Source organism: Thalassophryne amazonica, chromosome 10, assembly GCF_902500255.1.
Source record: "Thalassophryne amazonica chromosome 10, fThaAma1.1, whole genome shotgun sequence".
Taxonomy (NCBI): Eukaryota; Metazoa; Chordata; class Actinopteri; order Batrachoidiformes; family Batrachoididae; genus Thalassophryne; species Thalassophryne amazonica.
In genome coordinates this window covers 117,777,117-117,790,153 of record NC_047112.1, presented here as the reverse complement: position 1 = coordinate 117,790,153, position 13,037 = coordinate 117,777,117, and the positions used below count along the sequence as shown (strand labels likewise).

Below are 13,037 nucleotides of genomic sequence, written 5' to 3'. Positions count from 1 at the left end.
GAGTTTTGCTTTTTCAAACTGTGCCAAAAACTATGGGCAGTTCTGTATGCTGGAAAGAATCACTGTAAACTGAAAGGTACTCAATGTTAAACCTCCATTTCTTCTGAGTGTAAGGTTCACGTGTGTGTTTAACTCACCCTCACTGAGCATCTTTTTGCCTTCTGATCTACTAGTGTCTTAGGGGAGGTCTTTAGCTCCTGTGCAAGAAAGATATTAGAAAGATTCACAACGTTACAGTAAATGACATACAGCAAAATAATCACTTTCCACTGTCATAGCTGACCCTTTCATCTACAAATATGAAAAATTAATAATTTATGCATGAAGTACCCCCCAGAAAATCTGAGCATGTTAATTTTCATGTAATTCGTTTACACAGACCTTGGAGCTTGAAGGTGCAAAACCAGGGCATCTGTGCTGTTAGTGTTCTTGATTTGTGCATTTGTTCTTCAATTGGTTTAGTCAGTTTAGTTAAGTGTTATGTTGCTGTTGCCCTGACTGAGTTAAGTGTCATGTTGGTACCATGAGTAAAATGTGTTCTGCTTTTAAATGTCTTCCACCACCATCTGTCAAATTAAAAGCACCTGCTTAAAGTAGACTGCAGAAAATAAAAAGTTGTGTGCACTTTTGATCACGCACAAACTGCGGAGAGCTGACATTTGTGGTTTGGTATATTTATGTATTTTGGATCAAGGATGAATTGCAGAAACCGAACGTTGATAGAATTAATATTTTTAGAGAAGCTACATATATTAACTAACAACACTGAACAATGGACATTGATGTTTACATTCTGGACTCATGTCAGTCCAGCAGGGGGTGGTAAATCATCTATGCATTAAAAGCTTGGGTGTGCGTGCATGACTAGTAAGTTCAATGTAAGTACATAACTGTAAATAATATACATGATGACAAGAAAGCGAAAACACTTTTTTGCATTGTGACCCATTTAAAAATGAAATGGCAAGTTAGAAGTAAAAATAATACTGATAATAATGTTAACAGTGTGCCTATGCTAAAAACCTAAGCAATTTATAAATATATTAAGACAGTAAATTAACTTTTAAAAAATTCTGTAATTAACAGGATATAAAAGGGTTGAGTTCTTCAAAAATTGTTGCAGTCTTAAAAATATTCTGGACTCACTCCATTCCAAGTCATTTTTTAGAAACTTTTAGAAGCCAGCTATCTGTTTTATGAACACGTCCCCCATGGGCAACATGCTTTGTGTGTACACACACAGACACACACACACACACAGACTAAGATTAGGCTTAAAACTTTCCTTTTTGCTAAAGCTTATAGTTAGGGCTGGATCAGGTGACCCTGAACCATCCCTTAGTTATGCTGCTATAGACGTAGACTGCTGGGGGGTTCCCATGATGCACTGTTTTTCTCTTTTTGCTCTGTATGCACCACTCTGCATTTAATCATTAGTGATCGATCTCTGCTCCCCTCCACAGCATGTCTTTTTTCCTGGTTCTCTCCCTCAGCCCCAACCAGTCCCAGCAGAAGACTGCCCCTCCCTGAGCCTGGTTCTGCTGGAGGTTTCTTCCTGTTAAAGGGGAGTTTTTCCTTCCCACTGTAGCCAAGTGCTTGCTCACAGGGGGTCGTTTTGACCGTTGGGGTTTTACATAATTATTGTATGGCCTTGCCTTACAATATAAAGCGCCTTGGGGCAACTGTTTGTTGTGATTAGGCGCTATATAAAAAAATTGATTGATTGATTGATTGATACACACACACACTCAACAAAAACGCAACACTTTTGGTTTTGCTCCCATTTTGTATGAGATGAAGTCAAAGATCTAAAACTTTTTCCACATACACAATATCACCATTTCCCTCAAATATTGTTCACAAACCAGTCTAAATCTGTGATAGTGAGCACTTCTCCTTTGCTGAGATAATCCATCCCACCTCACAGGTGGGCCATATCAAGATGCTGATTAGACACCATGATTAGTGCACAGGTGTGCCTTAGACTGCCCACAATAAAGGCCACTCTGAAAGGTGCAGTTTTGTTTTATTTGGGGGGGGGGGATACCAGTCAGTATCTGGTGTGAACACCATTTGCCTCATGCAGTGCAACACATCTCCTTCGCATCATCCGTGAAGAGAACACCTCTCCAACGTGCCAAACGCCAGCGAATGTGAGCATTTGCCCACTCAAGTCGGTTACGACGACCAACTGGAGTCAGGTCGAGACCCCGGTGAGGATGACGAGCATGCAGATGAGCTTCCCTGAGATGGTTTCTGACAGTTTGTGCAGAAATTCTTTGGTTATGCAAACCGATTGTTTCAGCAGCTGTCCGAGTGGCTGGTCTCAGACGATCTTGGGGGTGAACATGCTGGATGTGGAGGTCCTGGGCTGGTGTGGTTACACGTGGTCTGCGGTTGTGAGGCTGGTTGGATGTACTGCTAAATTCTCTGAAACACCTTTGGAGACGGCTTATGATAGAGAAATGAACATGCAATACACGAGCAACAGCTCTGGTTGACATTCCTGCTGTCAGCATGCCAACTGCACGCTCCCTCAAATCTTGCGACATCTGTGGCATTGTGCTGTGTGATAAAACTGCACCTCTCAGAGTGGCCTTTTATTGTGGGCAGTCTAAGGCACACCTGTGCACTAATCATGGTGTTTAATCAGCATCTTGGTATGGCACACCTGTGAGGTGGGATGGATTATCTCAGCAAAGGAGAAGTGCTCACTATCACAGATTTAGACTAGATTTAGACTCATACAAAATGGGAGCAAAACCAAAAGTGTTGCGTTTATATTTTTGTTGAGTGTATATCAGACTACCACCTGTTAACAAGTGCATAGTCTGAATTAACCCACATCGCCCAAGGCAAATGTTTGATAAACTTACCACTGACAGGTCATGCTTTTCTGCAAAAGGCTTGTATAAAGGACAATGTATAGTTCAGTGATTTTGAGCCTCAAAATCAATAGGATTCTTGGAGTCGCCATACCATACCCAACAAACACCATGTTTGGTGAGTCAGGCAGTTAAGAATCAAGTTGTTGCGCCACATATTTTTTTAAAACAAAGTACGGGTTTCTCCAGCATGTCTGGGGTCATTTGTATTGGCTCAGGGGGCTGATCCTTTCTTAGCTACAAATGGTTGGGGGTGTCTCCAAAGAAAAAAAAAAAGAAAAAAAAAAGGGTTGGGATCCACTGAGCCACCTTGTGCTTATCCAATGGATTGGCTGGCGAAATAGCAGTTGCATATTTTTTCCCTCTTCACACAGCCACATGGAACACCATGGTGTGAGGAGGACAATTTTAAAAAGTTCCAGTCCATTCACACTGGCAAAAAAGGTAAAACTACTGTTTAAGGCTTGCTGCCTCCTACCATGTGAGGTCCACGGTGGCAACAAGATATCAAGGGTATCTTCTTTTAAAAAAGTACTTGGCCAACACAGTCTAGCTAATCTTTCATCATAAGTTTTAAATTTAATGTGTGCTGGCACTTAGTCCCGTGAGATCCAGCCATTAGTTTGAGCAGCTCATGCTAAATACAGGCCTTAGCTTCACTATATTGAAATTGTGGGTCTGTTAGTGCAGTACAAGGTGAGCCAAGTTCTCTCCCTCTCGCTCCCCCTCCCTCCGTGGACAAGACAACCTGTAACTCGATTATTTCTCTGTGATGAGAAAATCGTTTTATCAGCCAAGTTCTGAAAGCAAATGCGTCATTGGCTATGAAATGATCATTTTATTTTTAAATATTGTGTTGTCAAGCGGGATAAAAGCATGTCGCTTTGGCATGGCAACTTGTGCTGCAGTGCGGCAATCACATTTGTGCAAGTGCCAAGGAGACTAAACTTGTTTGGATTATGAAATGTTCAACTTCTGTACCTTGATCGTGCCTGAAATAAAATGCGACTCATGAATGAAACTGGAACAAATCGGATCTGTGTAAATTTCAACTTCGTCAATATTTTTGCCCAGTGTGGAAAAAAATCGCTCTCCCTGAAGGCACATTCACATTAAAAGGTACCCTGACACTTGCACGACTTTGATCTGTGCACACAGATCGTTGTGACGATCGAAACCCGCTGTGTTCCCAGCTGGTCACCGTGCTTTGTTCCACTGGCTGCTCCACGTTGTGTGTTGAACGCTGTGTATATAAAATAACCATTTCACTGATGAACTCATCCCACCTGCTCAAAGTGATGCTAATCAGTGAAATCACCTGCTAGAGTCAGTGGCTGCAACAAAAACCTGCACCCTCTTGGCCCTTTCTGGAATACTTTGGACACCACTGGTCTCATGTGACACCGAGTGTCAATATAAACTTTTTCATTGAATGTTTATGAATTGGATTACAGCTCTCGTCATTCGCGTTGGAAGTTACTCAGTTTGTGGCCCATTTTTGTTTTTATTTCCTTTCAAAGTCAGACCCTTGCGCCAAATGGAATCCAATAATGTCAATTTTAAGTTTGTTTAATTTTTGCAAAAATGCATGTCATAAAACATCACTCTGTACAGATTTAAAGGATTGTGGCAGGTACAGTCACTATTTGGTGAACATTCCATCCATGATTCTTCCATTCATTCAAATGTAAGCTCAATTTTTTGGGCCAAATTGCTTGGACTCGGGCAAGTGCGGTCGCATCTCTTCCTCTCTCTGTGCTCCAACCTTTAAAGTCCCTACTTCACCGGACTGAATTCTTCAAACTATATTTGGATTAACCATGGAATTGATCAGCTGGTCTCTGAACGCTATTGACACCATTTTTTCAACAAGGAAATCAGGGATGGGGGACCCTGCATGCCCAGATGGAGCCTACCCTGTGTGCCATGTTCTCAACGCCTGGGAGAATGCCCTGACCTACAGGAGAATTGGGAAGACGACTGCTACACAAACCACGCCCCTCACCTGTCCGTCATGATTAATGAGTTGGGCAAGGCGATACAGTCGCAGACTGCGTTAACCCTTGAACACAGACGTAAGCTGGATAACATTTGAGCAAATGTACGCCTGGCAAAGGAAAATGTCGACGAACCAGGGAATACTCAAACTGGATTAGGTCAGTCAGAGGAGCCCTAAACATGGCAGACTTATCAGCTCCACTTCTACAGCCTTGTTGAACCATTCGGCTGCCCCTTTTATCTTCTGCCTTCCCTGACAATGTGATGTTGTCAAGGCAACTCCAGACATACACACAGACAAACTGATACAAACTCATCACATCTGCACACATGACACACGCCCCATCTCTCAATTTGGATGACAGACTGTCTTAAGTTTAGCGTACATAAACAATGTATGGTATGGTCAATGTATGGTGGTTCTAATTCTGATGTGTGCCATTATTATGTTCAACTTGTAATAATTGTGGATTAATTGTATTTTTGTCTGAGGTGGCTGGGTGTGAAGAAATTTTGTTGCACTTGTAATGAAAACAAATTCATCTACCCATCCATCTATCAAATTGGTCACGTTGTTTGCCTCTACTTGCATTCAACAGTCTGATCTCATATGGGGACAGGGAGTGGATACAAATGTGGATCAGTACGCTTTGGCTTTCAGGTTCAAATTTTTTAAGGAAAGGGTAAGTTAATAAATTATATTTATTCTGCCAGAGTTTCTGAATGGAATAATGTAGTTGCTTCAATTTGACTGGTTGGCTGCAGGTCTGATCCTTCCTCCTGCAGAGAGCAGGAGACGAGTGACAAACAGTGCAGCTCCCTGTAATCATTTTTGACCAACTGTAAATAAACATGCACATAAAGAGCCCTATATCAACGCCAGCAAAATTACCATGTTCATCTTTGATTCCACCAGTCATCCACCGACACCCAAATTTCTAATAGAATTAAACTAAACCCCATCACAATTAGCCAGTTTTACCAAACAAATATTTTCAGAACGGCAGGTTATAAAGTCCATTCAAAGTGATTAATATTCTGTACTACTTTAAGGTTTTCAGACACAACAAAAACCCTCATTGATTGCTGATTACTGTTGCATGTTTAAACTACCAAGCTCCAAGTTGGGCTAAAAGAAAAATGGTAATTACGTTTACGGTAGAAGCATGAGCAGGTCCAGGTCCACCAGTTTTGGATGTTTCTGGTGAGCTTTCAAGTATGGAGCTGACTGATGAAGGTGACAGCATGGACTCATTTCCCACACTGGACGTGTTTGCAGATCCATCCAGCTCACTTTCAGAGTTCTGTGCTGTATTTAACTGTAAGAAACTTCTGCTGCGACTCTCATCTTTTCTCTCCACTTCTGTCTGTTCTCCATCCTTGCTGATCTCTCTGCAGTTCAGCAAGTGTACATCTGGAGTGTGATTGCTGTTGCTTGATATCTCTGAAGTTGTAATTTTGTCTGTGCACTGGATCTTGTATTTAGCTGAAAGGGAGGAAGAGGCAGCAACAGCTGAAACACGCTGCTTCAGAGGAGACAAGTCTCCAGTCAAATCTATAACCATGTTCTCATCTGAGGATGTGGGGGCCCTACGGCTCAGGAAACCATCAAGGGGCCCGCGTCCATTAATCAGAACTGGGGTGCTCCGCACAGGGCATGAGGAGGAGTCTGTCTCACTGTCCCTCTGAGAGACTTTTGCTTCAGGGCTGGAGTGTGCACAGACACGCTTTGGCTGCCGATTCTCCTTGGGTTCAGGGTTCAAACGTTTGAACGGGAGACGAGCTGCAAGAAAAACAAAAATATTCACATCACTGGTTGGGATTACTCATAACATAAAACATGTCAACTTTTTTAATTTTGGGAAGTGGGAAGAATACCAATACTCATATCACAATATTAAAATTTATAATCCAAGAATAGATATTTAAAGTGCAGAATCAATATAACTCAAATTCCATTGCAAGTTGAAATGAGGTGAAAAACCATTCAGCAAAGGCAGGAATGCATAGAAGGCATCACGATGATGTCACATGCCGGTGCAGGGTCCATACCAGGAGGCAGAAAACTTTTTCAGCCACCGACTGTGTGTAATATTTGAAGACATCACTGTTCAAAGTGTGCACAAGGTGATCCATCACACGCTGACGGATCAGCTCAACGCCATAAAACCCATCACATCCAGATGGATGACAATGTGTTTTACAGATTTTCACTTTGCAAGCATTTAATCTCAAGGATTGGATGTGGGTTGGCTCAGAATTGTGCCCAGTACAGGTGGAAGATGGGCTCACCACATTAACAAACCCACTCCCCTTCTGTATTTTTTTTTTTTTTCTTTGTTTTCTCTATGCAGCTCCACATTTAGGTGATAAGCTGTGACTGAAGTTATGAGGGCTGCAACACTTTAAAACCAACAGCTTAACATTTCAAAAACGAGCATTTCCAAAAACGTAAGTGCGCAAAAGAGCAATTTTTTTAGACGGTGGACATAACAGTATCAAAATGACTGTAAGCCACGGAAGAAATATAGCCAACGAGAAGAATAAGGACGGGTATTGATAAGATTTTATCGATAGATACATTGATTCTGCTTATCGATTCGATTCCCTTATTGATACCTCTTGTGAATTTTCTGTGTACTAAAAGTAGGCTTTCCGGGTTTTCTATGTCAACAACATTTTAAATTGGTCACTGGATCCTTGATCCAGTGACCAATCCAGTGACTGGATCCTTTCCGTACCTCTGAGCTGAGCTCAGCCGGCTGCTGCACGTCAGTGCAGGATGTCTCATTTTGACAGGAAAAATACGAGGTCTGTCAATAAAGTATAGGTCTTTTATTTTTTTCAAAAACTATATGGATTTCATTCATATGTTTTTACGTCAGACATGCTTGAACCCTCGTGCGCATGCGTGAGTTTTTCCACGCCTGTGGGTGACGTCATTCGCCTGTGAGCAGTCCTTGTTTGAGGAGTCGTCCAGCCCCTAGTCGGAATTCCTTTGTCTGAGAAGTTGCTGAGAGACTGGCACTTTGTTTGATCAAAATTTTTTCTAAACCTGTGAGACATCGAAGTGGACACGGTTCGAAAAATTAAGCTGGTTTTCGATGAAAATTTTAACGGCTGATGAGAGATTTTGAGGTGATACTGTCGCTTTAAGGACTTCCACGCAGTGGGACATCGCGCAGCGCTCTCAGGCGCAGTCGTCAGCCTGTTTCAAGCTGAAAACCTCCACATTTCAGGCTCTATTGATCTAGGACGTCGTGAGAGAACAGAAGTTTCAGAAGAAGTCGGTTTCAGCATTTTATCCGGATATTCCACTGTTAAAGGAGATTTTTTTAATGAAAGACGTGCGGGCGGATTGCAGCGTCGGCTCGCAGCTGCCGTGACGCTCCGCCACAGGAAAAACACCTCTGTTGGAAGCCTTAAGGACAAGTTGGAACATGTCCAGCTGTTAAACAATTTCTCATATACTCACTCCACTGAAAGCCATCAAAAGCCGCCTGAATTTTACAAATGTTATCAACACGGAGGTGTTTTTCCAGTGCCGCCGCACCGCGCGGACCCGTCTCTGACCCAACTTCTCTGTTCTCTCATGATGTCCTGGACCTATACTTTATTGACAGCCCTCGTATGTTGCAGTTCTGACTGGACTCAGAGAGCCGCGCACCATTCGGAGCTGTGTGAACAGAACGGAGGACGATTCTCATTTCTTTCTCCAAACAAGACAGAAGTCCCAGTTAGTGACTTTAATCCGCACAAAAGTGACTCGGAATTGACATATTTAGGGACCCCCACCACCACCACCTGCACAAAACATTTTTGAATTCTAGAAGCTCTGAAATGCAATCTGGGACTATTTCAGACAATAAACTGCAGTGAGTGCAGCATCCATTTAATGAGAAAAAACCCAGCTTTCCTTATTCAAATTCCAGTAGTATTCTGCTCTTACTAGGATGCAGCAGTTTTCTAGCTTGGCAGATAGTTCTGGAGGAAATCACTGAAGAAATTAACACATTGAAAATATGATTTGACCAAAACATTTATGCACATGTATGCATGCATGACTTCAATTATGAAGAAACTGGGGAGAACTGACATTTGCCGGGTGGTATGTTTGTGTATTTTGGGTCACGGATGAATGCTGCAAAAACAGAAAGGTGATAGGGCTAATACATGGGTTAAAGCAATAAATTTTCATCCAACTGCATTTTTTTTTCCTGGCAACAATCAATGCCAGCAATAAAATGCGGGGTGGTGGGGCACACACTCTTTTTCCCCCTCAATAATAATAATAATAATAATAATAATAATAATTCATCTTGGGATTCCGATGAGGGCGGTCGCATCTCCTCCACTCTCCCGCAGTGAGTTGGCTCTCACTGCGGTATTGTATCACTTCCTGTTCCGGAGCACAGCGGTGTTTTGCTGTATCTGTTAGCTGTTTAATCTGCGTAGTTAGATTGATCTAGTTAACTAGATAACAATTTGTTTCCCAGTGTAATGTTCACGTGCCTTAACTAAAGCACTCCTTCTGCTGAATCACCTCTAAATTATTTACACATTATTCACTTTGCGTGTTTTTAGGAATCCGCTAGCTTAGCGCAGCTACTAGGTCTTAGCCGATTTAGCATGGCGGCTTCTCCTGTCTCTCCTGCACTTTTCTACTCTGGGTGTGAAATGTTTAGTTATTCCTCGGCCTCCTTTAGCAGTAACGGTACTTGTAATAAGTGTAGCTTATTCATAGCTTTGGAGGCCAGGCTGGGCGAATTGGAGACTCGGCTCCGCACCGTGGAAAATTCTACAGCTAGCCAGGCCCCTGTAGTCGGTGCGGACCAAGGTAGCTTAGCCGCCGTTAGTTCCCCTCTGGCAGATCCCGAGCAGCCGGGAAAGCAGGCCGACTGGGTGACTGTGAGGAGGAAGCGTAGTTCTAAACAGAAGCCCCTTGTACACCGCCAACCCGTTCACATCTCTAACCGTTTTTCCCCACTCGACGACACACCCGCCGAGGATCAAACTCTGGTTATTGGCAACTCTGTGTTGAGAAATGTGAAGTTAGCGACACCAGCAACCATAGTCAAACGTCTTCCAGGGGCCAGAGCAGGCGACATTGAAGGAAATTTGAAACTGCTGGCTAAGGCTAAGCGTAAATTTGGTTAATTCACGTCGGCAGTAATGATACCCAGTTACGCCAATCGGAGGTCACTAAAATTAACATTGAATCGGTGTGTAACTTTGCAAAAACAATGTCGGACTCTGTAGTTTTCTCTGGGCCCCTCCCCAATCGGACCGGGAGTGACATGTTTAGCCGCGTGTTCTCCTTGAATTGCTGGCTGTCTGAGTGGTGTCCAAAAAATGAGGTGAGGTAAATGATACAATAATTGATCAACATATTGATTATTCTGCCTTACAGAAACCTGGTTACAGCAGGATGAATATGTTAGTTTAAATGAGTCAACACCCCCGAGTCACACTAACTGTCAGAATGCTCGTAGCGCGGGCCGAGGCGGAGGATTAGCAGCAATCTTCCATTCCAGCTTATTAATTAATCAAAAACCCAGACAGAGCTTTAATTCATTTGAAAGCTTGACTCTTAGTCTTGTCCATCCAAATTGGAAGTCCCAATTTTATTTGTTATTATCTATCGTCCACCTGGTCGTTACTGTGAGTTTCTCTGTGAATTTTCAGAACTTTTGTCTGACTTAGTGCTTAGCTCAGATAAGATAATTATAGTGGGCGATTTTAACATCCACACAGATGCTGAGAATGACAGCCTCAACACTGCATTTAATCTATTATTAGACTCAATTGGCTTTGCTCAAAATGTAAATGAGTCCACCCACCACTTTAATCATATCTTAGATCTTGTTCTGACTTATGGTATGGAAATAGAAGACTTAACAGTATTCCCTGAAAACTCCCTTCTGTCTGATCATTTCTTAATAACATTTACATTTACTCTGATGGACTACCCAGCAGTGGGGAATAAGTTTCATTACACTAGAAGTCTTTCAGAAAGCGCTGTAACTAGGTTTAAGGATATGATTCCTTCTTTATGTTCTCTAATGCCATATAACAACACAGTGCAGAGTAGCTACCTAAACTCTGTAAGTGAGATAGAGTATCTCGTCAATAGTTTTACATTGCATCAGCCAAGCTTTGCATCAGCCAAGCTTGAACCTTCATGCGCGAGTTTTTTCACGCCTGTCGGTTGCGTCATTCGCCTGTGAGCAGGCTTTGTGTGAGCAGTGGTCCACCCCTCATCGGTTTTTTATTGCAAATAACGATTTGGAGCTTTGCGGCATCAAATTTTTCCATAAACTGTGAGAGACCTCCAGGTGGACACCATTCGGAAAATTCAGATGGCTTTCAGGGACGATTTTATGGGGATTACACAGATTAAGGAGTGCTCCAGCTGGTTTAAAGACCGCCCACAGCATCTGAGAGCGTGGCGCACTCTGAGCGCCGATCGACAGGCTGAAACCCTGCTGAAACAACCAGATCATTTGCAAAGTGAAGGCTTTGTTGATCCGGGACGTCATCTGACTTCCACAGAAATGGCAGAAGACGTGGACATCAGCACTTTTTCGCCACATTCCACTGTAACAGGAGTTTGTCATGGAAAGAGAAGCGGAGGGATGCGCCACGGAGCCGCTTATGGCGCGGACAAAAGCACCTCCATGTTGGTCTCACAGGACGGCTTTCAGACGGCTTTTCAGTCGTGTGACTATCCAAGAAAATGTGGATGAGCTGGACATGCCAGAACATGTCCTGTGAGGCTTCATCACGGCGTTGCTTTGCGCCATGCGGCTCCGTCCCGACGCGCAAATTTCTCCGCTCCTCTTTCCATGACAAAAACTCCTGTAACAGTGGAATGTGCCGTTCATTTCCAAACTGAACGCTGTGTTGATCCGGGACATCGGACTGACTACCACAGAAATTGCAGAAGATGTGGACATCAGCACTTTTTCGGCACATTGAGACAGACGTGTGGAGAAATTTGCTAATCGGGACGGAGCCGCATGGCGCAAAGCAACGCCGTGATGAAGCCTCACAGGACATGTTCTGGCATGTCCAGCTCATCCAATTTCTCAGATAATCACACGACTGAAAAACCACCGAAAGCCGTCTTGTGAGACCAACACGGAGGTGCTTTTGTCCACGCCATGAGCGGCTCCATGGCACATCCTTCTGCTTCTCTTTCCATGACAAAAACTGCTGTAACAGTGGAATGTGCCGAAAAAGTGCTGATGTCCACGTCTTCTGCCATTTCTGTGGAAGTCAGACGACATCCGGATCACAAAGCCTTCACTTTGCAATAATTGGTTGTTTCAGCAGGGTTTCAGCCTGTCAATAAGTGCTCAGAGTGCGCCACGCTCTCAGACACTGTGGGTGGTCTTTAAATCGGCTGGAGCACTCAATCTGTCTAATCCACATAAAATCATCCCTGAAAGCTATCTGAATTTTCCGTTATGGTGTCACCTGGAGGTCTCTCACAGTTTATGGAAAAATTTGATGCAGCAAAGCTCCAATCGTTCAGACATTTATTCGCAATTAAAAATCCGACGAGAGGGTGGACCGTGCTAACACAAAGCCTGCCACAGGCGAATGACAACCGACAGGCGTGAAAAAACTCAGCATGCGCACAAAGGGTCAAGCTTGGCTGATGCAATCACACGTGATTCAAATCCCATATGGTTTTTGCAAAAAATAAAAAGGTCCGATACTTTTTGGACAGACCTCGTATGCCCATTACAACACCCCAAATGTACTTTTCAATCCAGTTATCAGGGATGAGAATCACCCACCGATTGGCGGTTTCCCGACTTTTGGGATTCATTTTGTCACCTGTTTATCATTTCAAATCTGAGAAACAAAATGAGGTGTGATGTGTTTGTGACAGTTCTTACAGTAGTAGGTATGGCTGGTACTCTGAGCAGCATAAGAGGCTTGCCAGAAATAGGTAGAAGAGATACTAGGCAAAGAAAGGTTTGCATGAACGTGGCTGGACAAAGTAATACTGCAGACCTGATGTTGGACCGAATATCTACTCTGATGCAAGTTAGTACTTATTTTTTTTAAAAATGAGCTAAGAGGGTAAAACAAATGCAAATGAACAAAGATGGGGACAAATAAGGTTGAACACATCAACAAAGG

At 43.1% G+C, this 13,037-nt stretch overlaps 1 protein-coding gene across 1 annotated transcript in view; it reads right to left on the bottom strand.

Annotated features, from left to right (window-relative positions):
• Positions 1–13,037, bottom strand: part of chaf1a (chromatin assembly factor 1, subunit A (p150)) — a 115,904-nt gene that overhangs the window by 88,163 nt on the left and 14,704 nt on the right. The window contains 2 exon segments of the mRNA XM_034180758.1: positions 138–197; positions 6,041–6,666. Coding sequence (XP_034036649.1) covers positions 138–197; positions 6,041–6,666 — 686 coding nt within the window.